This window comes from Eucyclogobius newberryi, unplaced genomic scaffold (assembly GCF_026437365.1).
Source record: "Eucyclogobius newberryi isolate DKJ021-1_F unplaced genomic scaffold, fEucNew1.0.hap1 SCAF_3, whole genome shotgun sequence".
NCBI classification, from domain to species: domain Eukaryota; kingdom Metazoa; phylum Chordata; class Actinopteri; order Gobiiformes; family Gobiidae; genus Eucyclogobius; species Eucyclogobius newberryi.
The window spans coordinates 380,348-407,643 of record NW_027315945.1 but is presented as its reverse complement, the minus strand read 5'-3'; the positions used below and the strand labels follow the sequence as shown (position 1 = coordinate 407,643).

Sequence of the window (27,296 nt, the reverse complement as noted above, 5' to 3'; positions counted from 1 at the left end):
GTCCCGGCAACGCTGAGACCCAGTGCATCCTATTTATGGGAGATACCAGGTGAAAGGCGAGGGGGGATGGGTGGTAGGGCTTTTGTTGTTGTAGCGGGAGCCGGAAAAGATGATTAAGAAAACTTAACACAAGGAGGTACACTTGATTGCTTGGATTTTCTTATGTTTAATATGGATGCCATTGGGATATCAAACTAATAATAACTGATAACTGATCATTTAACCTTAATCTGGTTCACTTTTAAATGTTGCACAAGCATGTAAAGTACAAAAATCACATGCATAAATCATAACATTCACTCGTCTATATCTGTTTCGGACAGGTTTATTCCACAGGAGGTGTACAATAGACTAATACGCATGTAATTTGAAGAATTATTTTACTTTAAAGCACAATTGATGTATCCTTAGTCCACGGTCTAAATTAATTGTCCGGAAGCTTCTGGCGCAACTTCCAGTAGTTAATGTTTGTTTGTGCACAGGATCTGTTCTGAAGTCAGCCAGACAGGAGCAGCAGACAGGTTCACCTCCATCTGCACCACTGGGGGCGCTGCAAGGTCCCTCTCCTCACCATCCACAACCCCACCCCAAGCACCAATGTGACCTTTGACCCCAGGGTGACTGACAGAAGAAGGGTAAGTGGTTCCAAGCTCCCTGCCTGAGCACAGAAGGGGCGGGGCTTGAGGAAATAGAGTGTGGCCTGTTCCCGCCCCAGAGTGTTGGTAGCCGTGCAGGTGTAGTGTGTCTGCGGCTGGACGTCCTGTAGGCGGCTGATCGTGTGGTAGTTGGGGACCTCAATCAGCGCTGCGGCACCAGAGCCCTGCAGCCACACGTCTGGTTCCAGCCACTGCACATCAGGGAGCGGAGAGCCTTGCACACGGCACACAGCACTGAAGCCAGACTCAGAGCTGCCCTCCAGTGTCACAGAGAGGATCTTTGGTGGAGCTGCAGGCACAGGAAAACAACTTTAGAATAACTACACCCATGCATGCATGTGAAGCTCCCATGTCCCTGCTTCACATTATGAACGTACACAATCACAGCACTTTGCCTATGCTTGTCTTCACTCTGATGCATATATCTGAGAATGCAAGGAGAAAGACTGAGACAGAGAAAGTTTGCCTGTAGCTTCTGTTTTCCATTCTGGTGTTTCTCTTCTGCATGTGTTACTGATTTGAAAAGGAGAGCCAATGACACATCTGAAACTGTGGAAACGACTTAACCCCTTCAAAATGCTTCTAGTTAATAGAGTTTTTAAATCATTTCCTGGCCTCTTTTTCCTTCTTGATGGTTGTTTATAGAGTAAGTAGTCTATGTTTTATTTGTTTTACCTCATTCTGTTTTTGTCTATTAAATGTTTATTACGTTTATCATGTTGACAGGTATCGGCCGGCCAGGCGTGTATAAGCCGTCGAAAATGAATGAAGTTCCTAGTTTGTGAGTTTCGTTCATATATATATATATATATATATATATATATATATATATATATATATATATATATATATATATATATATATATATATATATAACCCGAACCCTTCTGGCCCCGGATAAGTGGAAGGAGGTGGACGGATAGAAATAATTGCCTGAACAAACTGTCCTGACCTTCTACCCTCACTCTGGTTCCCATCTTATTGCTGTGCTCTTTGCCCTGGATTTCCATCTGGCAGTAGTAGCGCCCGCTGTCCTGTAGGGTGGCGCCGTTGATACGCAAGGACAGGTCATGTTCTCGTGGGTTTCCTTCCAGACGGTACCTGTGTTCAAACAGAGAAGGTAAGAGTCAGAATCATCAGAATATATATATATATATATATATATATATATATATATATATATATATATATATATATTTAGTAGAAGTACTCTTATTAATTTTTCTGTCAAATTCAGTTTCCTCGTTCTGAGGTTCTGAGGTTCTGCATAGCCCCGCCCATAGGACCTGCCTCTTAATATTGGTGATCCAATCAAAAGACGTGCACGTGATGCACCTGCTGCTGGCTCCTGTGTAACAGCAGCAGACGTACAAGAGCCAACTCTGAAGCTGATTTGTTGACACTAAATGTTCATTTCCAGAGGGTAGATGAAGGTCAGAGGGCAGATTTTAGATCCCTGGCAACACATGATGGCTGATGATTGGATGAAAGATCTGACATAAAGACCAGACCTCCAAATCTCAACCTGGGGCAGAAGCAGTGCAACCAAGAGGAACATAACTGAAGTGGCTGATATCATGAAATCCTAACAATGGCTAGAAAGAGTCTGAAGGACAGAGGCCCTGATCATGGCAGGACAGGAGCAGGACCTGAAGACCAGATCAATAGAGGCCCAGATCTACCACACCAGACAAGACCCAAGGTTTAGGCTGTGCAAAGGGGCCACTGAGATCCACATAACTGCAGGGACAGCACACATGGAGCTCCATCACCAGGAGCTGACATAGTTACAGAAACATCTGTGCAGAGTACGAGCTGGAGACCCCAAGGACAAAGTGGGAAACACCTCCAAAGGTGGTGGAGAACAATCGAGCCAAGGTCCTCTGGGACCTCCAGATACAGACAGACAGAATGGTAATGGAACCAACCGGTCATAGTGGTGGTCTCAAGGGTCAGAGGAAAGCCGTGGTGGTGGACATTGCAGTGCATGGGATGGAAACATCCGGAATAAGGAACATGAGAAACTAGAGAAATCCCAAGGCCTCAGAGAGGAGCTGAAGAAGGTCTGGAGCGTGAAGGTATCAGTGGTGCTGTAGTGACCGGAGCACTTGGGGCAGTGACCCCCAAACTGGAGGAATGACTTGAGCAGATCCAGGAAAAACATCAGACATCTCAGTCCAGAAAAGTGCAGGAACAGCAAAGATACTGAAGAACCCTTAAGCTCCCAGGGGCCTCTGGTAGAGGACCTGAGCTTGAAGGGGGAGAAATAGAGACCACCTGCGGAGGGTGAGCCTCAGATTTTACATTTTACCAGGGATAAAGTTTGAATCTGGATAATAAAAGTTCCTTTGCATTGAGTTTTTTGAGTCTACTTCATTGTATCAAAAATGTAAGTATTATCCATTAGAATTTATAACACATCAGATGTAAATACAATATTTAGAAGAGTTTTCACTGCACTCAAACCACTAACACATACAGCTGGAATAAGTTGGGCTTCCCTATATTTGTCCGGATGTACGTCACGCCACTCCGTGCCTAGAGCCACAAAACATGAGCCACCCGCTCTCCCTCTTGACTGTATCTGGCTTTACAGTCTATTTGCAAATTAATGTGTGATAAGGCCCAGTCCCACTGAAACTAGTCTGAAACTTGCTGTGCTAAATGTCAGATCTTATGTAACAAATCACTCTTAATGAATCAATTTATTTCTTCTTATAATCTTGATTTTATTGTTTTAACTCAAATAATGGCTTGACAAAAACACAGGAAATGTAGTTCTGATAGAATCTGCTCCACCAACTTTAAGTGTGAATCTAAAACAAGAAAATACAAAAAGGGGGCGGAGTCTGTACAATCTTCATAGATGAAATAATTGCCCACAGGTTGTCTTTTGGGGTGTTTTCATCATTTGAGTATGTCTCCTTTAAAATGGAGCAGTTCACAGGATTATTCTTCAGGTCGGGACAAACGACATATTTTACAGACAGTCTGAGACTACAAAAAGGGACTTTGTGGAGCTTTTTAATGCCCTGAAACCGTGGATTATTCAGGGCATGTCTGTGTTTATCTCCGGACCCATTCCCACCATGAATTGTTGGGCTGAAAGATCCAGTAGAACTCTCTATTTGAACACCTGGCTAAACTCCGTTTGTAGGCTCCACTTCATCAATTTTATTGACAATTTTAACCTGTTCTGGGATCGTCCCTCTCACACCAGGTGGATGGCCTGATTCACCAAAGTGAAACTTGCTGTACGAAGTATGTATCTTTTAAAATGGAGCTAAAACGGTCTCCATCCATTCTCTTCATTGTTTTATACAAGCCTCTCCTACACTGACAACGTTTTATTGATGATTTTACTGAGATGTTTCAGTCGTATGCACAGACTTTGATGGTTTGGTCATTACAGGTGATTTCAATGTGTACATGGACAATGTCTGTGACAGAAGCGCTAAAGAGCGTGATACTGTTCTTGAAACCTTTGGTCTTACTCAGCATGTGAGAAGCCCCACCCACAGCAAAGGGGGTTAATATATCACAAAGGGGGTAAATATATAAAATGTTAATGTGGTAGATGTTGCTTTGTCTGATCATTTCTGTGTCTTCTTTGATCTGCTTGTCACTCCTAAACCACCAGCTGACGCAGCCCTTGTTTGAAGGAGACACATAAATGACAGCACGGGTGCACTGTTTATGGAAAGGATCAACTTTGAAAATGTCCCATGTTCTGATGTCAATGGTTTATTGAACTCTGTTACATCAAGTATTTTGAATGTCCTGGATAACATTGCTCCTATGAAGGTTAAGGTGGTTAAAAATAAACAGAAGGCTCCATGGAGAAATGATGATTCAGTCAGGGCACAGAAAAGAGAATGCCGCAAAGTCAAAGCTCCAAGTTCACTATGGAATATACGCAAGAAAAATGTCTGTATACAACCAATTATTATGTAAAACAAGAGAAAATTGTTTCTCAGAAATAATTGGAAATAAAAATAACAGCTCCCGCATTTTGTTTGTGACAGTAACAGACTGACAAACCCTCCAGCTCAAACGCCGTTGGAACTCATTTCCACGTCCAAGTGCAATGAGTTTGCCACATTCTTCAAGGACAAGGTCCAGAACAGTAAGAACACCATCAATCCCACAGTGAAAATACTAATTCAACTGCCAGTCAAACATGTGGAGCTGACTCAGTTTGTACCTGTGACTGAAAAAACTGAGACCATCACCAGCACCAGCCTGAGAGACCATCACCAGCCTGAGGGACCATCACCAGCCTGAGAGACCATCACCAGCACCAGCCTGAGAGACCATCACCAGCCTGAGGGACCATCACCAGCCTGAGAGACCAGCACCAGCCTGAGAGACCATCACCAGCCGGAGAGACCATCACCAGCCTGAGAGACCATCACCAGCCTGAGAGACCATCACCAGCCTGAGAGACCATCACCAGCCGGAGAGACCATCACCAGCCTGAGAGACCGTCACCGTGAGAGACCATCACCAGCCTGAGAGACCATCACCAGCACCAGCCTGAGAGACCATCACCAGCCGGAGAGACCATCACCAGCCTGAGAGACCGTCACCGTGAGAGACCATCACCAGCCTGAGAGACCGTCACCGTGAGAGACCATCACCAGCCTGAGAGACCATCACCAGCCGGAGAGACCATCACCAGCACCAGTCTGAGAGACCATCACCAGCCTGAGAGACCATCACCAGCCTGAGAGACCATCACCAGCCTGAGAGACCATCACCACCCTGAGAGACCATCACCAGCACCAGCCTGAGAGACCATCACCAGCCTGAGAGACCATCACCAGCCTGAGGGACCATCACCAGCCTGAGAGACCATCACCAGCTGAGAGACCATCACCAGCTGAGAGACCATCACCAGCCTGAGAGACCATCACCAGCACCAGCCTGAGAGACCATCACCAGCCTGAGGGACCATCACCAGCCTGAGAGACCAGCACCAGCCTGAGAGACCATCACCAGCCTGAGAGACCATCACCAGCCTGAGAGACCATCACCAGCCTGAGAGACCATCACCAGCCTGAGCTCTTCTACCTGCTGCCTTGACATGTCGCCCACTAGACTTTTAAAATCCGCGCTCAGTAGTCTGCTGACTCCACTTACTGAAATAATCAACATGTCACTTAAATCCGGAACATTCCCAACGGTCATAAAACTGCAGTTATTAAGCCGCGGCTAAAGAAGAGCAGCCTCGATCCCACAAAACTTAACAACTATTGACCAATCTCAAACTTACCTTTCCTGGGAAAAGTCCTTGAAAAAGTCATTTATAAACAGCTTACTCAGTTCCTCCTAATAAGTGACTCCTTTGATGTCCTCCAGTCCAGTTTTAGATGGCATCACAGCACTGAGACGGCTCTCATTAAGGTGACAAATGACATCCGTCTGAGCACTGATGATGGCAAGGCCTCTGTTTTAGTCCTGCTGGACCTCAGTGCTGCATTTGACACTGTTGGACGCATTTGTCTCCAGTAGATTAGACTGTAACGGCCTAATCACTGGCCTCTCCAAACGAGCTGTAAAACAGCTGCAGTACATCCAGAACACTGCTGCTCGGGTCCTGACCAGAACCAGGAAGTATGATCACATTAGTCCTGTTCTCAGGTCTCTGCACTGGCTCCCTGAAAGGATTTTCTTTGCTCTCTTTTCTTTCATGTCTTAAACTGTTTTGTGAATTCTGTGATTTCTTTGTGATTTTAATGCGTTTTTCCTGTTGCATGAAGCACTTTGAATTGCCTCGTGTATCAAATGTGCGACACAAATAAACTTGCCTTGCCTTTGGGTCAATCCTGGGCCAGTTGAATCCCTCCCCTATCCATCTTGTTAATTTTAGTGAACATTGTTTATCTTCTAATTATTGTTTGATAGGACTTTCTGTTTGTTCTCTGAATTTATGTTTGTTGAATCAGCAATTCTGTGAAGCACATTGAGACAAGTGCTGTTTTTCATCAGTCAAGAGCAGTTAAGTATATTCAATTCAATGTATAGTTGTAATGTCCAAAATCACAACAACAGTGTCCTCTGAGGGCGACAGTGAAAAAACAGATTAAACAATGTCCATAGGGGCTAGGGACGATGTCCCAGCATCCTTTGTCCTTAGACCCTCCTTCTCGGCCAGGAAAAACTACAAAAAACCTCTTTGGGAAAAAGTAGAAACCTGGAGGAGTTCCAGAGTGAAGGAGAGATCTGACTTTCAAAGACGGACAGGAAGATGGTAAAGAAAAGTAGAGCTATGATAAATGTTTACCACAGGTACTAAAAGAATACAAAATATAAAGTGAAAATGGTAAAAGCCTATCATATGCACTTTACGTGTGAACAGTAATGATCTGGGTCTGCTACTACTTGTCTTTTTCAAGGTTTACAGTCACATGTTGTGTTACCTCTGGTCCTGATGCAGGGCAGGCTCGCAGCCTTCCACACCGCTCAAGCTCACACAATGGAACACCACGGCGGAGTCTGCCCCGTGGCCCCGCCTCCAGCTCACCTGCAGTGAGTCATGATGGGAGTGCAGGGGGTGGCTGAAGGAGCAGGGCAAGACCATAGGGTAGCCCTCCATGCCCCTGATCTCTGCTTGGACAACCAAGGCCCAGCCATCATCAACTGCAAGAGCTGCAACACAAGATAAGATAAGATATTCCTTTATTGTCCCACATGGGGAAATTTCATTGGTGCAACGCAGGTAGATACAGATGTAGATACATGTGATAAAATGTAAATAAATGATTATATTTGTGTGTTAAAAGTTATCTGCATCATTAGCCTGGGGGGAGGGAAAGGCATGTATTTCTAATAACATGTGTGAAGATGTTGTAGAAGCAGCCGTGAGGAATGTTCCTCCCATCCTGGGGACCAGATGGGTAGAACATTCACCAAGGTTTTTATCTCTAAAGATAATACCAAAGAGTCGTAAAAGACAAGTGCCTTGATGTGAAGCTGACCAATGAGAAATGTGACCCGCCTCCTTTTTATGTGTGATTTTAATAAAATGACTTGTAAGAGGGAGGAACGCTGAGAGTGATTTTGGAAAGTCGTTCAGGTTGCTTACAACATCTTGACTCGGCTAAGCCTTCCTCTCCCTTGCAAGCCACACAAAAGACTGACGTTTCTGTGTCGTTTAATATTCTAAGTTGAATTATGTTCTCTGACTGTTAAGTAATAGCATTGATTCATGTGTAATTTCTTGACATTTTAGTGGTCCTTCGAGCCGGATGACAAGCTGTTCTTCGTGGAGAGTGAACTGCAAATCGGTGAAGTCTGTGCACAGCTAAAGGAAGTCCACTTTTCCCGTGGCCACCCATAAGCGCCTCATTCTCCACGGGAACAGCCCGTCGTTTCGAGTCAGCGGAGAACAGACGACAAAGAGGTCAGAAAAATTTTGTGTGTGAAAAAGAGTTAGCCATAAAACGTTTTATGCATTTAGTTTGATATTTACTGGAAAAATATTGTATGCTTTTATGCGCAGTTAGGTATTACTGAGGAAATACCCAGTTTCATATTACTGAGGAAATATTTTAGGCAGTTAGGTATTACTGAGGAAATACCCAGTTTCATATTACTGAGGAAATATTGTAGGCTTATGGATGAGATAAGTTTCTCACATAAGCAAGGCAGTTAGGTATTACTGAGGAAATACCCAGTTTCATATTACTGAGGAAATATTGTAAGCTTATGGACGAGATAAGTTTCTCACATAAGCAGGGAGTTTAAATTGCTCACCACGAGATAAGTTTCTCACCAAAAGTGATTTAATGTATGCTTTGTGTACGAGTTTGTTACTGACATAAAGACGAGTGAATGTAAGCGCTGTGCACAGGCGTGGTAAGTAAGGAAGTGTGAATGTGTGAATGAGGATTAATAAGTGATTCACTAACAGGTGTGAGAATCACAATTAATCATACAAGGGTCACAAGGCGTTATTCTGAGAGATCTAAAATTTGCAGTCACGGGTGAATCTTAAACACCACGTTTATGTCCGGAGGAATCTAATAAGGAATTTTCTCTAGAAGCTTGACATTAACCGTGACTGTAAAGCAAGTAGCATTTCTCTCAGACGACCGAGACCACATAATGCCAAAATTATCACCCCAAACTGTAAAAAGACAAAGGAAAAGTCATAAGAGGATTTTGGAGGGAGACTTCCAGGGTGCTCAGATGACGTGGCAGAGAGGGAGAGATAAGGGGGGTCAACAAGGCAGGAGAAGAGAAAGCAGTTCAGAGGACGCTCTGAACTGATGAAATAAGGAAAACTAAACCCAGCTGGTTTTAAATTTTAGTATTTCAACAAATTTAGGGTTTTGTTTGATTGACAACAATCAATTATAAAGATTGTATTAAACTTGATAAGAGATGAAGATTAATTCAGATTTTCATAGATGGCCAATTTTTTGGGGAATGTGATCACAGACAGGACACTTCCTGTCCCCGACATAGAAGACAAAAGTCGTGTTTTTTGAGCGCACAGAACAAACCTACGTTTTGTTTTGTTTTGTTTTATTATTGGACTTGACGAAAATTATCTTTTTGGACTTAATGCATGACTAGATGAAAGTACAGGACAAAAAGACAGAAGTGTTTTTAAATTTAGAATCAAATGCAGGCACAGGCCTGGAAGTGATAATGTGGGCAAATGAGTGACTACTGATGTTTTTGGACATAAAAGTAGAACGCGCAGTAAGTAAAGTGATAGTAAAAGTTATATCAGTAACTTATTTATTTGTATTATCATGAGGAAACCTCGTATTGCATGTAGACGTAAGTGAGGGAATAAGTTAAATAGTGACGTCCGATGTCCTCCTTGGAAAGACATGATTGGGTCATTAACTAAAGACAACAGGACACCAAGTCATAAAGATAGCCAGAGATAACAGGGGCTATTGACTGGCAAAGAATCTGGAGGACTCAGGATGGAGCAGATGTTGTTATCTTTGCGTATCAACAGCAACACCTCAGGGGGGGTTGATTGATGGGTAATAGGAAAAGTTAAAATTAACAGGGAAAGAATTTGACATTCTAAAGTAAATGCCTGAAGGATTGTGGAGATTCAATCAAGAATTAAATAGATTTAAATAAGACAATATCATCTAAATTTAGACGCTATAGAAGTTATGAAAACCAGTGATAACAGGACTTAAACATTATAGGACTCAGGACGGAGTCAGGACGGACCCGGGGGGAGGAGTGTAATGCAGAAGAATACATTTTATGAGACCCGCAGATTACCTGAAGATAGTGAAAACTAAACAGGGGGATGGGTAATCAATACATAAGTTTAGAAGCAGAATGACAGGGATATTTTAAAGATAACTAACTGGAATCCCAGGGGATGCAGCGTCTGATACTTATATCAGCAGCAAAGAGAAAGTAAAAGCAGGTTTAGAAATTTGGAAATGGGTGTTTCCTCCGTTGCGAGAGGAAGACAGAGAGAGAGACAAGGGGAAAAAAGGGTTGATACAAAATTATGTGCCTTATAACCAAGGGGAAGGTTTAGGATCGTTTTGATTTGTTAATACACATATAGACTTGCTAGAACAAACTAATACACAATGTTTGTAAAGCACCACATGAGCAGGTGTGAGAGATTGAGTTTGAAACTCACCTGAAGCACATATAGAAGATTAGAACATATTACATTAGATGGGTGACTTTATTCAGGCCACACCCACAGAGGAGATGTGAAATTTGATGTTAATTATGTGAAGAATTCTAAGTTGTGAACTGACCCTTATGGCCAGCTCAACGGGGGAATTATTGAGACAATTATTATTGTTTGATGTATTTGTATTGCACACACACACACACACACACACACACACACATACGCGCGCACACATGGAGACCAAACGTTTAGAGTTTGAGACATTTAGAGTGTGAAACTTTTAGAGTTTGAAACATTTAGATTTTTAAACATTTGGAGTTTGAAACAAATGGTGGTAAAACAGATTTACAAGTTACAGATCGCAGAGGCAGTGTCGGATTACAGACACACAGGGTGGGGGCCCAGCGCCGTGGAAGGGGGGGGCTCAGCCAGGGATGTGACCACTAAACTGTGAAAGGTCAAGAGGTGACATTGCGGAGTGTAAGACAGACGCAATTCCATCTCTTCCTTGATTACATCTTGGATTAGTGAACGTTGTAAACTATCTGGATTATAGAATTTTGTTTAAATGTAGAAGTTTGAGAAATGGGCAAAGCCATCTCTCAAAAAGGAGGGAGATGTACGTGTAAACAAATATTCAGAATCAATAATTACTAAAAAAAAAAATACACTGAACTGTCGAAAAGACTTTGTTTATCACCGCAGCAGAACGTGTTGGAGATATGGTGTTTACAGAGACGATCCAAGTGGGACAACACAGCGGCGATCCATAAGATCTACAAGACGCAGGACTTCGGTGTATTCTTCATTTTTGTATGCAGTGAACACAGAGGCCACAGCGCGTAAAGTGCTACACTCTGCTACAATGAACGGGAGCCAGAGACAGCAAAAAGACGTACGTGTTATCATCATCGCACCGACGGCGGTAATATGGGTGCTGACACCTGTATTATGCATCGGACAGTCGGGACCACGTGAGAGAACAAACAGCAAGCCAAAGGTACTCTGGGCACCCAACCCATGTTCTAATAGATCAGCATCCACTTGGATGCCACAATTGTGTATACCTGTGAATGAAACATACATTTTTGAAATTCCATACGCAGATCTGAAATACAGGGGGAAGAAAATAGGTGATCAAATTGATGTAGAAGAGTATGAAATGTATATGATGGTGGGGCAGCAAGATAGTAGCTGGGAAAACACAATGGCATATTCAGGAAAATCATGGGAGCCATACGCCACTACAGCCGCCGCACAAAGATGGAAAGGTAAAATAGAAATGGCTCAGACTAGTGGTAATGTGTTAATAACGGTAAATCTACACAATCATCAAAATAAGACAGAATGTGAAGTATTCGGACTGTATTGGTGGGTTCCAGGACCAGCTCTGGATCCATTCTGTCATATTCTTGTATGTGTTGTTGCGATCTCAAGCAATCAGGCCCAGGCTCAGACACTAGACACAGTAGGAAGGGCAATGCGGGGATCCATAATAGTTACACGACATGCGTCCAACACCTAGCCAACAGAACCATGAATAATAAACTATGTGCCAATTATGACAGAGCATTTCCAAAATTGACAAATAATATGCAACCGCCATTGTTTACATTACCTAAAAGCGCCTTTTTTGTCTGCTACAACATAACTACATGCAAAGTTAATGAAATATGCCTTAAGATGGGAAATGTACCAGTTCATATGTGTAACCTAACTGTGCAGATAGCGGGAGGAGGTCTCTTGGATACCCAACGCCAGGATGTATGGTGGTGGTGTGGGGACACCGTGCTGAGAGGACACTTGGAAGCAAAGGGAGTAGGACTCTGTGCCTATGTATCGCTCTTGTGGCAAGCCGCGGTCATAACAAGCATCACCCAGAACCATACTGAAAGGTCAAGGCGAGACGTTAGTGGACAATCTGGTATGCTCCCAGTAGCACCTGATACTACGTATATAGATCCTATTGGGGTACCCAGAGGAGTCCCTGATGAGTATAAGCTGGCTGACCAAATAGCAGCAGGGTTTGAGGGCCTTCCGCTTGTCTCTGCGATATTTCCCATCACGCCGCACAAAAATGTGGACAGAATTAATTATCTGTCTTTCCAATTACAAAGGTTGACTAATCTGACTCACAATTTAGGACTTGCTCTCGGGTCACAGTTGCATCACACCGCTTTAATGGCGTGGCAAACTCGAATGGCAGTAGACATGTTATTAGCTGAAAATAAAGGAGTTTGTTCGATTTTCAGAGGTCAATGTTGTACGTTCATTCCTAATAATACAGGTAAAAACACTCCGTCACAATTGAGAACTATGTCTAAAAAAATGAAAGAACACACTGGAATAGACAATAAAATCTCAGAATGGTTAGAAAGCTGGTTTGGCAGGTGGACTGGTATCGTGGTTCCGGTACTGACCTCAGTGTTGGTAATAATTGCCTGTTTTGTGTTTTGTGGATGTTGTTGCATACCAATGTGTAGACACACTATAGAACGTACAGTGGAAGAAGCAATCACAAGCCGAGGGCATCATAGTTATGCCTTAGTAGCTATAGAAGAAGATGAAACTGACAAGTTTTAATGTGCATGACCCTTTGAGTGTAAAATGTATTATGTTCACACCAATATGAAAAATATGTTGAAAACTGAAAAGAGTGATGTGTTCGGATATGAGAAAGTGGGCTAATGCTTTGATAAACAGGAGGGAAATGTGATAAAATGCAAATATATGATTATATTTGTGTGTTAAAAGTTATCTGCATCATTAGCCTGGGGGGAGGGAAAGGCATGTATTTCTAATAACATGTGTGAAGATGTTGTAGAAGCAGCCGTGAGGAATGTTCCTCCCATCCTGGGGACCAGATGGGTAGAACGTTCACCAAGGTTTTTATCTCTAAAGATAATACCAAAGAGTCGTAAAAGACAAGTGCCTTGATGTGAAGCTGACCAATGAGAAATGTGACCCGCCTCCTTTTTATGTGTGATTTTAATAAAATGACTTGTAAGAGGGAGGAACGCTGAGAGTGATTTTGGAAAGTCGTTCAGGTTGCTTACAACATCTTGACTCGGCTAAGCCTTCCTCTCCCTTGCAAGCCACACAAAAGACTGACGTTTCTGTGTCGTTTAATATTCTAAGTTGAATTATGTTCTCTGACTGTTAAGTAATAGCATTGATTCATGTGTAATTTCTTGACAATACAGAGGAACAGATCACTTATAGGAAGTCTGAAAAACACTTTCAGTAGAAGATCTCCTATAAATAAATAAAAACTCCCATAGACAAATAAATAAATAAATAAATACCATTGCATGTGATCACGACAGCAATTGCACATGAATATGTTTACACGACAGCACATAGATTGCACATGAATTTCACAGTAATTGCACATGAATTGCACATAAATTCCAACAGCAATTGCACATACGACAGAATTGCACATCAGTATTAGGTTAGGTCAGTATTGCGAGTGTTCAGTACTAACAGTTTTTGTTATAAAGTCTGACAGCAGCAGGAAGGAAAGACCTACGGAACCTTTCCTTCACACATCGAGGGTGGATCAGTCTCTCACTGAAGCTGCTCTCCAGAGCGGAGAGAGTGTCCTGCAGGGGACAGAGTGTCCTGCAGGGGGTGACACTCATGGTCCAGCATAGATGTGAATCTAGCCAGGACCCTCCTGTCCCCCACCTCCTGCACCGAGTCCAGAGCACAGCCCAGGACGGAGCTGGACTTCTTGATGACTCTGTCCAGCCTCTTCCTCTCTCTCTCTGTGATGCTGCTGCTCCAGCAGGCCACACCATACAGGAGGGCCGATGCCACCACAGAGTCGTAGAAGGTCTTCAGGAGTGGCCCTGTCTCTCCAAAAGACCTGAGTCTCCTCAGGAGGTAGAGCCGACTCTGGCTCTTCCTGTACAGTGCGTCTGTGTTATGAGTCCAGTCCAGTTTGTGGTTCAGATGAACACCCAGGTACTTGTATGAGTCCACTCTCTGAATGTCCCGTCCCTGGATGTTCACTGGTGAGGGGGCAGTGGGGTGGTGTCTGTGGAAATCCACCACCATCTCCTTGGTCTTCCCCGCGTTGATGAGGAGGTGGTTCCGCTGACACCAGTCCACAAAGTCCTGCGCCAGTCCTCTGTACTCCGCGTCATCGTCGTCCGTGATGAGTCCGATGATGGCAGAGTCGTCAGAGAACTTCTGCAGGACACAGCTGTCCGTGTCATGTCTGAAGTCTGCAGTGCAAAGGGTGAAGAGAAAGGGCGCAAGGACAGTGCCCTGGGGCGCCCCCACACTGCAGGTCCGAGTGTCAGACACACAGTTCCGGGCTCTCACAAACTGGGGTCGGTCTGTGAGGTAGTCCAGGATCCACTCTGCCAGGTCATACTCCACACCAGCCGTCTCCAGCTTGTCCCTCAGGAGCTGATGGTGTTGAAGGCGCTGGAAAGATCGAAGAACAGAATCCTCACAGAGCTGCCAGGCTTTTCCAGGTGAGAGAGAGAGCGGTGCAGCAGGGAGATGACGGCGTCCTCCACTCCGATGCCAGACCGATATGCAAACTGCAGCGGGTCCATGGCTGAGCTCACGGTGGATCGGAGGTGGTCCAGGACTAGCCGCTCCAGTGTCTTCATCAGGTGGGACGTGAGAGCCACTGGCCTGAAGCTGTTGAGGTCTTTGGGGCGCGGTGTCTTAGGCACAGGTACCAGACAGGAGGTCTTCAGACCTGTGGTACCACCCTCAGCTTCAGGCTCATGTTGAAGACATGCTCCATAACTCCACACAGTTCATCTGCGCAGGACTTAAGGAGCCTGGGGCTGATGCCATCAGGTCCTGCTGCCTTCCTCACTTTAATCCTCTTCAGCTCACTCCTCACCTGTGCTGCTGTGACAGTCAGTGGTTGGCAGGGGGACCGTGTGCTGGGGGGATGGGTGAGTCCAGGCGAAGTGGGGAGCTGATGGTCCGGGGCAGATAAGCGAAGAGGAACAGATGCAGGGCATTGTCCAGCTGTGGAAGAGGGAGCGTGCAGCTGTGCAGGGGGAGGGACGGGTGACCGATCAAACCTCAAGAAGTGAGCATTTTAATCATTCACCCACTGTAGATCCCCCTCTGTCTGGGCAGGGGGGATTTTGAAGCCCGAGATGGTTTTCAGGCTCCTCCACACTCCCCGAATGTTCTTTTGCTGCAGCTGCTCCTCCATCCTCCTCTTGTAGCCGGCCTCAGCCTGCCTGATCTTCCTCCTCAGCTCCTTCTGCACAGTCCTCAGCTCTTCCTTGTTCCCTGACCTGAAGGCTCTCTTCTTCTCCTTCAACAAAGCCTTCAGTTCACGGTTAATCCATGGCTTGTTGTTTGGAAAAAACCGCACCGTCCGGGAGGGAACAATGTTCTCAAAACAGAAGTTGATGTAGTCCGTGATGCACTCTGTGATGGTGTTGATGTCCTCCCCATGTGGGTCATAAAGCTCAGTCCAGACAGTGGTGCTGAAGCAGTCCCTCAGAGCCTCCTCGCTCTCAGCAGACCACATCCTCACCTCACGGGACACCACAGGCTGCCTGCGCACGATGGGTTCATACACAGGCCTCAGATGTACAAGGTTGTGGTCCGAGCTGCCCAGGGGAGGGAGGGGGGAAGAAGAATAAGCCTCCTTGGTATTGGCAAAAAACAAGTCCAATGTTTTATTCTCTCTGGTGGAGCAGGTAATACTGGGTGTATGTTGGTAGAACAGAAGAGGGAGAAGCGTGGTTAAAGTCACCAGAGACGAGGAAGAGAGCCTGTGGATGCTGTGTTTGCAGCCTACAAGTGCAGGAGAGCAGTGCTTCACAAGCATCTTCAGCATTGGCAGACGGGGCCACATAGACTGCTATCAAAATCACATGTGAGAACTCCCGGGGCAGATAATATGGCCTCATGCCAATAGCCAATAGTTCAATATCCTTGTTACATAGCTGCTCCCTCACTGTGCAGTGTTCGGGTTTGGACCAGCTCGTGTTCACATACACCGCCAGACCTCCACCTCTTTTCTTCCCGGATTCTCTCGTTCTGTCCGCCCGCAGCAGATGAAAATTGTCCAAACCTACAACAGAGTCTGGCATTTCTGCTGTTAACCAGGTCTCTGTGAAAATCAAGACGCTGCTGTCCCTATAAATCCTCTGGGACCGCATGAGGCTCGCTATTTCCGTCATTTTATTTTGAAGGGACCTCACGTTACCCATGACTACGGCGGGAACCGACTTCCTGTTTGTCCCTCTCTTCTCTCGGAGTTTACGTCCAGCCCGTCTGCCTCGTTGCGTTTTCCTTAGGATGTCCGCCGGGATAACGTGACGATCTCCGGGTAAGACGACTGTTCTCCGCAGTTTCATGAGTTCCTCCTTTGTGTAAACGCGGTACAGCGCCGGCCGGGGGGCGGGGCCGGAGCCGGGGGACTCAGAGCCAAAACACATCGCAACGACACGACGAAAACACTCAATCCACACTTATTGTGCTTTATCTCCTATATTTTGTAAATATAATTAGTATATTTTAACAATTTTACTGTACGATAGGGACACGCGCTGGAATAGTTTTTTAATTCAACTGTTTTTGACTTTTTTTGGCTGGATTTGTGCGTTTTTCGTTGCGTCCGTTGTGTTGTTGTGACGTGAGCTAGCTCCGAGCGAGCCCACCAGCCCCCCCCCCGCGCCCTCCGGCCGCGCTAAAGTACGGCGTGTCGTCGGTACACGTTGATATACACGTTTATGTGAAAGAGGAACTTCACGAACGATCGGGACACGCACTGGAATCGCTTTAAATTAACTTGTTTTGACTTTATTCGGCTGGATTGAGTGTTTGTCGTGTCGTTGCGATGTGTCTTGGCTCTGAGTCCCCCGGCTCCGGCCCCGCCCCCCGGCCGGCGCCGTACCGCGTTTACACAACGGAGGAACTCATGAAACTGCGGAGAACTGTCGTTTTACCCGGAGATCGTCACGTTATCCCGGCGGATATCCTAAGGAAAACGCAACGAAGCAGACAGGCTGGACGTAAACTCCGAGAGAAGAGAAGAGAAAACAGGAAGTCGGTTCCCGCCGTAGTCATGGGTAACGTGAGGTCCCTTCAAAATAAAATGACGGAAATAGCGAGCCTCATGCGGTCCCAGAGGATTTATAGGGACAGCAGCGTCTTGATTTTCACAGAGACCTGGTTAACAGCAGAAATGCCAGACTCTATTGTAGGTTTGGACAATTTTCATCTGCTGCGGGCGGACAGAACTAGAGAATCCGGGAAGAAAAGAGGAGGCGGTCTGGCGGTGTATGTGAACACGAGCTGGTCCAAACCCGAACACTGCACAGTGAGGGAGCAGCTATGTAACAAGGATATTGAACTATTAGCTATTGGCATGAGGCCATACTATCTGCCCCGGGAGTTCTCACATGTGATTTTAATCGCAGTCTATGTGACCCCGTCTGCCAATGCTGAAAATGCTTGTGAAGCACTGCTCTCCTGCACTTGTAGGCTGCAAACACAGCATCCACAGGCTCTCTTCCTCATCTCTGGTGACTTTAACCACGCTTCTCCCTCTTCTGTCCTACCAACATACACCCAGTATGTTACCTGCCCCACCAGAGAGAATAGAACATTGGACTTGTTTTTTGCCAACACCAAGGAGGCTTATTCCTCTTCCCCCCTCCCTCCCCTGGGCAGCTCGGACCACAACCTTGTACATCTGAGGCCTGTGTATGAACCCATCGTGCGCAGGCAGCCTGTGGTGTCCCGTGAGGTGAGGATGTGGTCTGCTGAGAGCGAGGAAGCTCTGAGGTACTGCTTCAGCACCACTGTCTGGACTGAGCTTTATGACCCACATGGGGAGGACATCAACACCATCACAGAGTGCATCACGGACTACATCAACTTCTGTTTTGAGAACATTGTTCCCTCCCGGACGGTGCGGTGTTTTCCAAACAACAAGCCATGGATTAACCGTGAACTGAAGGCTCTGCTGAAGGAGAAGAAGAGAGCCTTCAGGTCAGGGAACAAGGAGGAGCTGAGGACTGTGCAGAAGGAGCTGAGGAGGAAGATCAGGCAGGCTGAGGCCGGCTACAAGAGGAGGATGGAGGAGCAGCTGCAGCAAAAGAACATTCAAGGAGTGTGGAGGAGCCTGAAAACCATCTCGGGCTTCAAAATCCCCCCTGCCCAGACAGAGGGGGATCTACAGTGGGTGAATGATTTAAATGCTCACTTCTTGAGGTTTGATCGGTCACCCGCCCCTCCCCCTGCACAGCTGCATGCTCCCTCTTCCACAGCTGGACAATGCCCTGCATCTGTTCCTCTTCGCTTATCTGCCCCGGACCATCAGCTCCCCACTTCGCCTGGACTCACCCATCCCCCCAGCACACGGTCCCCCTGCCAACCACTGACTGTCACAGCAGCACAGGTGAGGAGTGAGCTGAAGAGGATTAAAGTGAGGAAGGCAGCAGGACCTGATGGCATCAGCCCCAGGCTCCTTAAGTCCTGCGCAGATGAACTGTGTGGAGTTATGGAGCATGTCTTCAACATGAGCCTGAAGCTGAGGGTGGTACCACAGGTCTGGAAGACCTCCTGTCTGGTACCTGTGCCTAAGACACCGCGCCCCAAAGACCTCAACAGCTTCAGGCCAGTGGCTCTCACGTCCCACCTGATGAAGACACTGAAGCGGCTAGTCATGGACCACCTCCGCTCCACCGTGAGCTCAGCCATGGACCCGCTGCAGTTTGCATATCGGTCTGGCATCGGAGTGGAGGACGCCGTCATCTCTCTGCTGCACCGCTCTCTCTCTCACCTGGAAAAGCCTGGCAGCTCTGTGAGGATCCTGTTCTTCGATCTCTCCAGTGCCTTCAACACCATCCAGCCGCTGCTCCTGAGGGACAAGCTGGAGACGGCTGGTGTGGAGTATGACCTGGCAGAGTGGATCCTGGACTACCTCACAGACCGACCCCAGTTTGTGAGAGCCCGGAACTGTGTGTCTGACACTCGGACCTGCAGTGTGGGGGCGCCCCAGGGCACTGTCCTCGCGCCCTTTCTCTTCACCCTTTACACTGCAGACTTCAGACATGACACGGACAGCTGTGTCCTGCAGAAGTTCTCTGACGACTCTGCCATCATCGGACTCATCACGGACGACGATGACGCGGAGTACAGAGGACTGGCGCAGGACTTTGTGGACTGGTGTCAGCGGAACCACCTCCTCATCAACGCGGGGAAGACCAAGGAGATGGTGGTGGATTTCCGCAGACGCCACCCCACTGCCCCCTCACCAGTGAACATCCAGGGACGGGACATTGAGAGAGTGGACTCATACAAGTACCTGGGTGTTCATCTGAACCACAAACTGGACTGGACTCATAACACAGACGCACTGTACAGGAAGAGCCAGAGTCGGCTCTACCTCCTGAGGAGACTCAGGTCTTTTGGAGTGACAGGGCCACTCCTGAAGACCTTCTACGACTCTGTGTGGCCTGCTGGAGCAGCAGCATCACAGAGAGGGAGAGGAGGAAGCTGGACAGAGTCATCAAGAAGTCCAGCTCCGTCCTGGGCTGTGCTCTGGACTCGGTGCAGGAGGTGGGGGACAGGATTGTCCTGGCTAGATTCACATCTATGCTGGACCATGAGTGTCACCCCCTGCAGGACACTCTCTCTGCTCTGAAGAGCAGCTTCAGTGAGAGACTGATCCACCCTCGATGTGCGAAGGAAAGGTTCCGTAGGTCTTTCCTTCCTGCTGCTGTCAGACTTTATAACAAAAACTGTTAGTACTGAACACTCGCAATACTGACCTAACCTAATACTGATGTGCAACTCTGTCATATGTGCAATTGCTGTTGGAATTCATGTGCAATTCATGTGAAATTCATGTGCAATCTATGTGCTGTCGTGACACATATTCATGTGCAATTACTGTCGTGATCACATGCAATGGTATTTATGTATTTATTTATTTATTTGTCTATGGGAGTTTTTATTTATTTATAGGAGATCTTCTACTGAAAGTGTTTTTCAGACTTCCTATAAGTGATCTGTTCTTCTGTATCTACCTCTGTATTTACCTGCGTTGCACCAATGAAATTTCCCCATGTGGGACAATAAAGGAATATCTTATCTTATCTTATCTTAAACATTACCCAGGCTTTATCTCTAAGGAAAATACCAACTGTTGTAAAAGACAAGTGCCTTGATGTGAAGCTGACCAATGAGAATGTGACCCGCCTATTCCATAATTTGTAATAAAACCAACCTGCAAGAGAAAAAACGTTGTGAGACCAAGGAGGGTCACCAGGCCCGACGGTTTCTCCCATGCAGCTACACAAAAGTCTGACGTTTCTGTATCGTTTCATATTCTAAGTTGAATTGTGTTCTCTGTGTGTTAAGGAATAGCATTGATTTATGTCTAATTTCTCTACAGTTTATTTTACCATTATCATTAGTATTATTTTGTCTTACGCTAGCTGTTTTTATTTTATCTTTATTTTTTTTTCTCCTCCATTCCTTATTAAGAAATGAGAGGTTCATCTATAAGAGTTTTTGTTTATAAGAGTTCTTCTATTAAGAGTGTTTTTTAAACTTCCTATAAGTCCTTTTCCTCTGTATCTACTGCGTTGCAACATCAAAATTTCCCCATGTGTGGACAATAAAGGCATATCTTATCTTATCTTATCTTATCCTACGAATCAATAGAAACTAAAACACAACTGAGTCCAAACAAATGTCCCATTGCCCACAGTCTGTCTAATGAGTCCATTTTCAATTTGAGACCAAATGTTATTTTTTCCATCCATACTACATATGTGACTGAGCACCGTAAATGCCGGACCATGTCGGCCTTGGTGAAACTGAGATAAACCCAAAAAAAATTTTTTTTCTTCAAATGTGTGATTTTCATTTTTTTGCAGAATGTGCTAGTTGAAGTTATGAATAAGCCCCTGTGGGCTTCAGATAACACTATTGGTTGTCTTAAACGTATACATTAAGCTGTTAAAAATGTGAGTTTTCGGGTCTTTTTCCTGCTCTCCTGGGGGGGTGTCACCTTTTTCTAGCCAACGTATTGTTTACATTTTCCACCAATCAGCTGTGATCCGCATGGCCAGCTGCGTGCTCTGTGTTTTCCTCTCATTACTCCAGACCGTCTGCAGAGCACAGTCTTCAGAGCTTACATTTCCTGGACTACATTGCAACGGAATTGTTTACTCAGGTACACTTTTACTTTACTGCTAAATTATTGCTTTAACGCTGTGTTTTAAGGCGGTCTCGTGATCACTTTAGAATCTTACTTGTCTGCTCCAGTGGAGCTAATGCTAAGCTAACATGTTGCTTCAGTGCACTCTGCAATACGGGCTTAATGTGATTACTTGCTGTTATCACCATGTTATCGGGTTATTTTTCGGCGTGGGTTGGCCCGTGGGTTGTGTGGGTCGTGCTTTGTGTGTGTTTTATGGTGGACTAAACCGGCTGTTAGCCCCACAGCCCGGAGCTAAACGCAGCTATTCGGAGCTAAGTTGTAAGCTAAACTTTGCTATGTTATCGGGTTATTTTTCGGCGTGGGAAGAGAAAAAAACTACAACTCCCGATACCACTTCTGGTCACGTGGCTTACGTAAGTTGCACGTCACGCACGCACTGCGTCACTCGAACCAATCACGCGCTTGCCTGGCCATTATCAGCTTCCTGTGTGTCTCTCTGTGCACGGTGTTGGGAGAGACAACAGGACGGCTGAACCAGGTAAGCTTTGCGACTAAAACACCCGCTTTTAATCACTTTAATGTGCGCCGGTTTTAAACTCGAATGTATGTTCATGTTTTGGTGTGCTGTTCTGCAAGTGTTTTGCTTTTACGAGCCGTGTTATCTCAAGTGAGCTAGCTAGCCCCGCTAGCCAAGGGCAGATGTCCCAATATCTCCGCGTTTTGCATCTTAAATACACCGTTAACGTCACAATGTGAACTGTTATCTGTGAAGCGTGTTATTCCCATATTACTGTTAACCCTAATCCTTTTTTTCCCCTTTTCAGAATTGGCAAAGACACCCTGACTGACATGACCTGTCTCTACGTGAAGTCTGCTAAGGAGCGTGGTAAGTGTAAAACATTATTTTGGTGATTTTCATGTTTTCAGGATTAGAGTATAATTAACCATAAGCAACATCTGTTTTTCAGGTGAGCCTGCAGTTTGTACATCAAGCTTCAGATCACTGTGGAAACAGCTTCTCCCACACATCAGAAGCTGCAGGCCACGCACAGATCTCTACAACAGAATCTAATATGCTGTCTTTGGACCCTCACCGCCAGCAAGCAAAGACATCAGGATGCATTACAGCTTTGACTTTGCACAGCAGGTACTAATAATAGTGCAAATGCAGAATAGCAGTTATAGAGACATATACGTCTTAATAAAATGTCATATGTATTAATCTAATCTCCTTTCTCTATCTCTCTGTCTACTACAGACACACTTTCCGTCCAACCCTCTGCAGACGGGGCCAAGCTTCACTACACAATGGACATCCACTTCCTCATTGCTGGCCACACCAAATTCTCCCCTGATTGCGGCTTTGGACTTATCAAGCGAGCATACATGAAGACCAGGGTTGACACTTTGGAAGACATCGCTGAGGTTAGTTTATATTATTTGACTACTGTAATGTGTAAACATTAGCCTGGTAAAACTTCAGTGCTGCTCTCTGCTTAAGATATGTTTCTTCTGTTCTCATTTTTTTTACATTGTCGCCCTTGTCATCAGGTCGTGGAAAACAGCTCTCCTGAGTCTCACCTCAGTATCCCACAGCTTGTTGGAACGGCGGATGGCAAAGTGTTTGTCAAGAACTTGGACTGGCAGAAGCATCTGAGTCCCTTCTTCAGACGGCTTCCAAAGATCAAGAGTTATCAGCACTTCAGGTATTTATATTGAAACTCTCACATTGTGTTAAAAAAAAAAAAAAATTGTTAATGAGTGTTTTATGTGAAATAGTTAGCCATTTCAGCTTTGATGCCAAGAGCCGAGAGTCACAGCACAGAAGAGTGCACAGACGAAGAAGAGGATGAGGTTGTGATCTCTGATGTAATTGGACTCTGGTGGTGTACATATCATATCTATTATCTCATATCTCATATATTCAAAGCCATGGACCCGTTGCAGTTCGTATACCTGGCCCTGGCATCTGTTTATAAGAGTTCTTCTATTAAGAGTGTTTTTTAAACTTCCTAAAAGTTATCTGTCCTTTCCCCCTGTATCTACTGCGTTGTAACATTAAAGGCTATCTTATCTTATCTTATCTTTTGTTGTTTGTGTTGAATCATTCAGTGCACCATTGTTGGCACTGAATCACCTGTGAATTATGTTTATCGACAAACGCAATGAACCCTATTCTGATTCTGGCCTTTTGTTATCCAAGTATTTCCATTTTAATATAGTAACTTCTAATTCTGATTCAAGTCCAGTTACCATCAACAACACTCCTCTTGAGTCTTCAGTGACAGCTGTAGGGGGAGGTGGTGTCAGTGTGACAGGGGGAGGGCTTATCTCAATGAGATGCAAATGAGCCCCTCCCCCTGTGACTCTGGGCTCACTCCGGTGAGAAACTTTGAGCCCCGTTTTCTCAGTGAATGGGTTTGAGAGTTATCAGATCTACATGAGTGAGACATCATTGGAAAGCTTTGAATCTGTGAATAACTCAAAATGTCTCCGGGTAAACATGTAATTGGTTTAGCCACGGTCAGTCACATATGTCCATTATAATGACAGTCCAGTCCTTAATAGTCGGTGTGTTTTTTGTCATCCATTTTTTTGTGAGGACCTTTATCACATGGCAGGAGTCCTGGGGCCCAAATACAGAGTCCTGGGGCCCAAATACAGAGTTCTGAGGCCCAAATACAGAGTCCTAAGGCCCAAATACAGAGTCCTGAGGCCCAAACACAGAGTCCTGGGGCCCAAATACAGAGTCCTGGGGCCCAAATACAGAGTTCTGAGGCCCAAATACAGAGTCTCGAGGCCCAAATACGGAGTTCCAAAATCCAGACACACTTTTCCAACTTAACTCCCTCCAAACATGTGATCCTGTGGTTCTCCACTGAGATGTACTTATACTTTCACACTCTTCATCCTCTGGAACAAAGTGACCCTCTCTTTCCTTATACAATTTAGATATTAATCCCCTTGAAAGTTCAGATGTATAAGCTTTAATACATATTTCAGTCAAAAGGCTATGATGATCATCATCATTTTTAATTTCTTGGTTATAATAACTCCTTATTTGTAAATATCTATAAAAGTCCTGTTTATCTAAAGGATTCTTTAAAGTTCTTCAGATGATTCTCCTTTACAATCTGGTCAAAGACCATTTGTTGTTCGGACTTTAAATCTTGAGTCTGAGCTGTAGGTGTGACATTTGATCATAAGCCAGACAATCTTTGTTAAGTTTGTATTGTATTGATTAGCTCCTTCCATGTTCACCAGCAAGAACCACAACCCCGGCTACAATGTGAAGTGTTTGTTTGCATACAAGAAACATGAAATTGATGCTGTTTTGGGGCTTCTGGCGATGGGGGCTGAAGGCTCCCGGGCCTCGATTCCCCAAAAGAAGTTTAACAGAGGCAGTGCAGATTGACGGACTGGAGGTCGCAGAGGTGATGGTGGGTGTAGACCTTGAAGGCCATGGTGAACCAGTGCTCGATGATATCATGAGGCGGTCAACGTCTCCTTGACTGGAGGCAGGTGTGGCAGCGCCAATGCGGGAAAAATATCCGATAGGAAATGTGGGGACCAGGCGAAGATCTACTTTAAGTAAGGGATGAGGGGAAGACTAGGCGTCGGTCGAAGGTCCTTGATGCCGGGGTGAGGAGAACGGTCGTGGAAGGGCAACCTTTGAGCAGCTGAGGTAACCAAAGAAGTCAAAAAGGAACATGCCTAATGCAAGTTTTTGACCACCATCGTTGTTTGGTCTCTTCGCAAGAAGATGTTGATGCCACTCAAGTAAGCTTTAATTACCGGTACCAACCACATGCCCCTGACCGGTAGGGGCCCCAAGGGTCAGCCCTGGGACCTCTTCTGTTCAACCTCTACATGCTGCCGTTAGGTCAGCTGATACGCGGAGAAAATGTGTCTTATCCCAATTATGCAGACGAGTCAGATCGGTGTGTGGAGGCAAAACAACTTTCTCCAGCTGAACTAAGACACGATTGAAATCATCGTCTTTGTCACAGAAACAAAGAGAAAGTGTCAGCGTCACCTCCAGAGTCTCGATCTAAAACCTACAAATCAAGTTATAAATCTGGAGGTAATAATGAACTTTAACACATCAAATCAATAACATCAGCAGCTTTTTACCATCGAAAAACATTGACAACATCCAAAATATAGTGTCTAAACCAGATCTGAAGAGACTTATCCATGTGTTTGTCTCCAGTAGATTAGACTGTAACGGCCTCCTGCTGGTGCCAGAGTCAGGACAAAACAGGGACCGGCCTCCTGCTGGTGCCAGAGTCAGGACTAAACATGGACCGGCCTCCTGCTGGTGCCAGAGTCAGGACTAAACATGGACCGGCCTCCTGCTGGTGCCAGAGTCAGGACTAAACATGGAGCGGCCTCCTGCTGGTGCCAGAGTCAGGACTAAACATGGACCGGCCTCCTGCTGGTGCCAGAGTCAGGACTAAACATGGAGCGGACTCCTGCTGGTGCCAGAGTCAGGACAAAACATGGACAATCTGTGTTTCAGATTTATGCAGCTGAAATCTGGAACATTCTTCCTGAAGATGTGAGACCGGTTCTGCTCTGACAATGTTCAAATCTAAGATAAAAACAGTTTTGTTTAGCTGTGTTTGTGACTGAGAGGATTTTACCTGCTATTTTCTCTTTTAGGTCTTAAACTGTTTTGTGAGTTAGAAGCACTTTGAATTGCCTTGTGTTCTTATCTGCTCTTACATGTGTGATCAGCCCAACACTAAAACGTTAGAACTACGTCCTAAACTGCACTTGTTTTGAGCCGCTAAATGTGACTTGTACTTGAGTTATAATATTTTGAAATCACGTTATATAATCACTATAACTATTACTAACTATTTTAACAGTTTTGTCTTCTCTCTCGTTATCTTGATGCAGAAAAGAGAACACTAACCTGAGGCTGACGAGAAGAGGACAGCCGCAACCAACATCCACAGCTCCATGCTTCTGAAGCCGTCCCACAGGAGGACACACTGAGCGTCTCACACGGGAGGACACACTGAGCGTCTCACACGGGAGGACACACTGAGCGTCTCACAATGGGGGACACACTGAGCGTCTCACACGGGAGGACACACTGAGAGTCTCACACGGGAGGACACACTGAGCGTCTCACACGGGAGGACACACTGAGCGTCTCACACAGGAAGACACACTGAGCGTCTCACACAGGAAGACACACTGAGCGTCTCACACAGGACGATACACTGAGCGTCTCACACAGGAGGACACAGAGGTAGAGACGCATGGACACAGTGAGGCATAAGACAAACTGGGACGTTCTGAGTAATGAACAACTGACTATGTCCACATGCTTCCTCTTTTTCTGCACCAATCAGCTTTTGAGAACTAACGGAAACATAAAAGGGAAGAAAAACTGGCCCCGCCTCCATCCACACATTTACCCCCACACAGCCTCAAACCTGTGGTCATGTCCTGTGGGTCATGTCCTGTGGGTCATGTCCTGTGGGTCATGTCCATTGGTCATGTCCTGTGGGTCATGTCCTGTGGGTCATGTCCTGTGGGTCATGTCCTGTGGGTCATGTCCTGCGGGTCATGTCCTGTGGTCATGTCCTGCGGGTCATGTCCTGTGGTCATGTCCTGTGGGTCATGTCCTGTGGTCATGTCCTGTGGGTCATGTCCTGTGGTCATGTCCTGTGGGTCATGTCCTGCGGGTCATGTCCTGTGGTCATCTCCTGCAGGTCATGTCCTGTGGTCATGTCCTGCAGGTCTTGTCCTGCGGGTCATGTCCTGCGGGTCATGTCCTGTGGTCATGTCCTGTGGGTCATGTCCTGTGGTC

General features: G+C 45.7%; 1 protein-coding gene across 1 annotated transcript; it reads right to left on the bottom strand.

Moving 5' to 3' along the window:
• Nucleotides 1-400: 400 nt before the first annotated feature.
• LOC140374196 (sialic acid-binding Ig-like lectin 15) lies at nt 401-26,472 on the bottom strand. The gene is made up of 4 exons (XM_072461026.1): nt 26,391-26,472; nt 7,079-7,307; nt 1,609-1,757; nt 401-945 (listed from the first exon to the last, which is right to left on the bottom strand). The coding sequence occupies exons 1-4, from the start codon at nt 26,437-26,439 to the stop codon at nt 524-526; spliced, it is 849 nt and encodes a 282-aa protein (XP_072317127.1). The 5' UTR covers nt 26,440-26,472; the 3' UTR covers nt 401-523.
• Nucleotides 26,473-27,296: the final 824 nt, after the last annotated feature.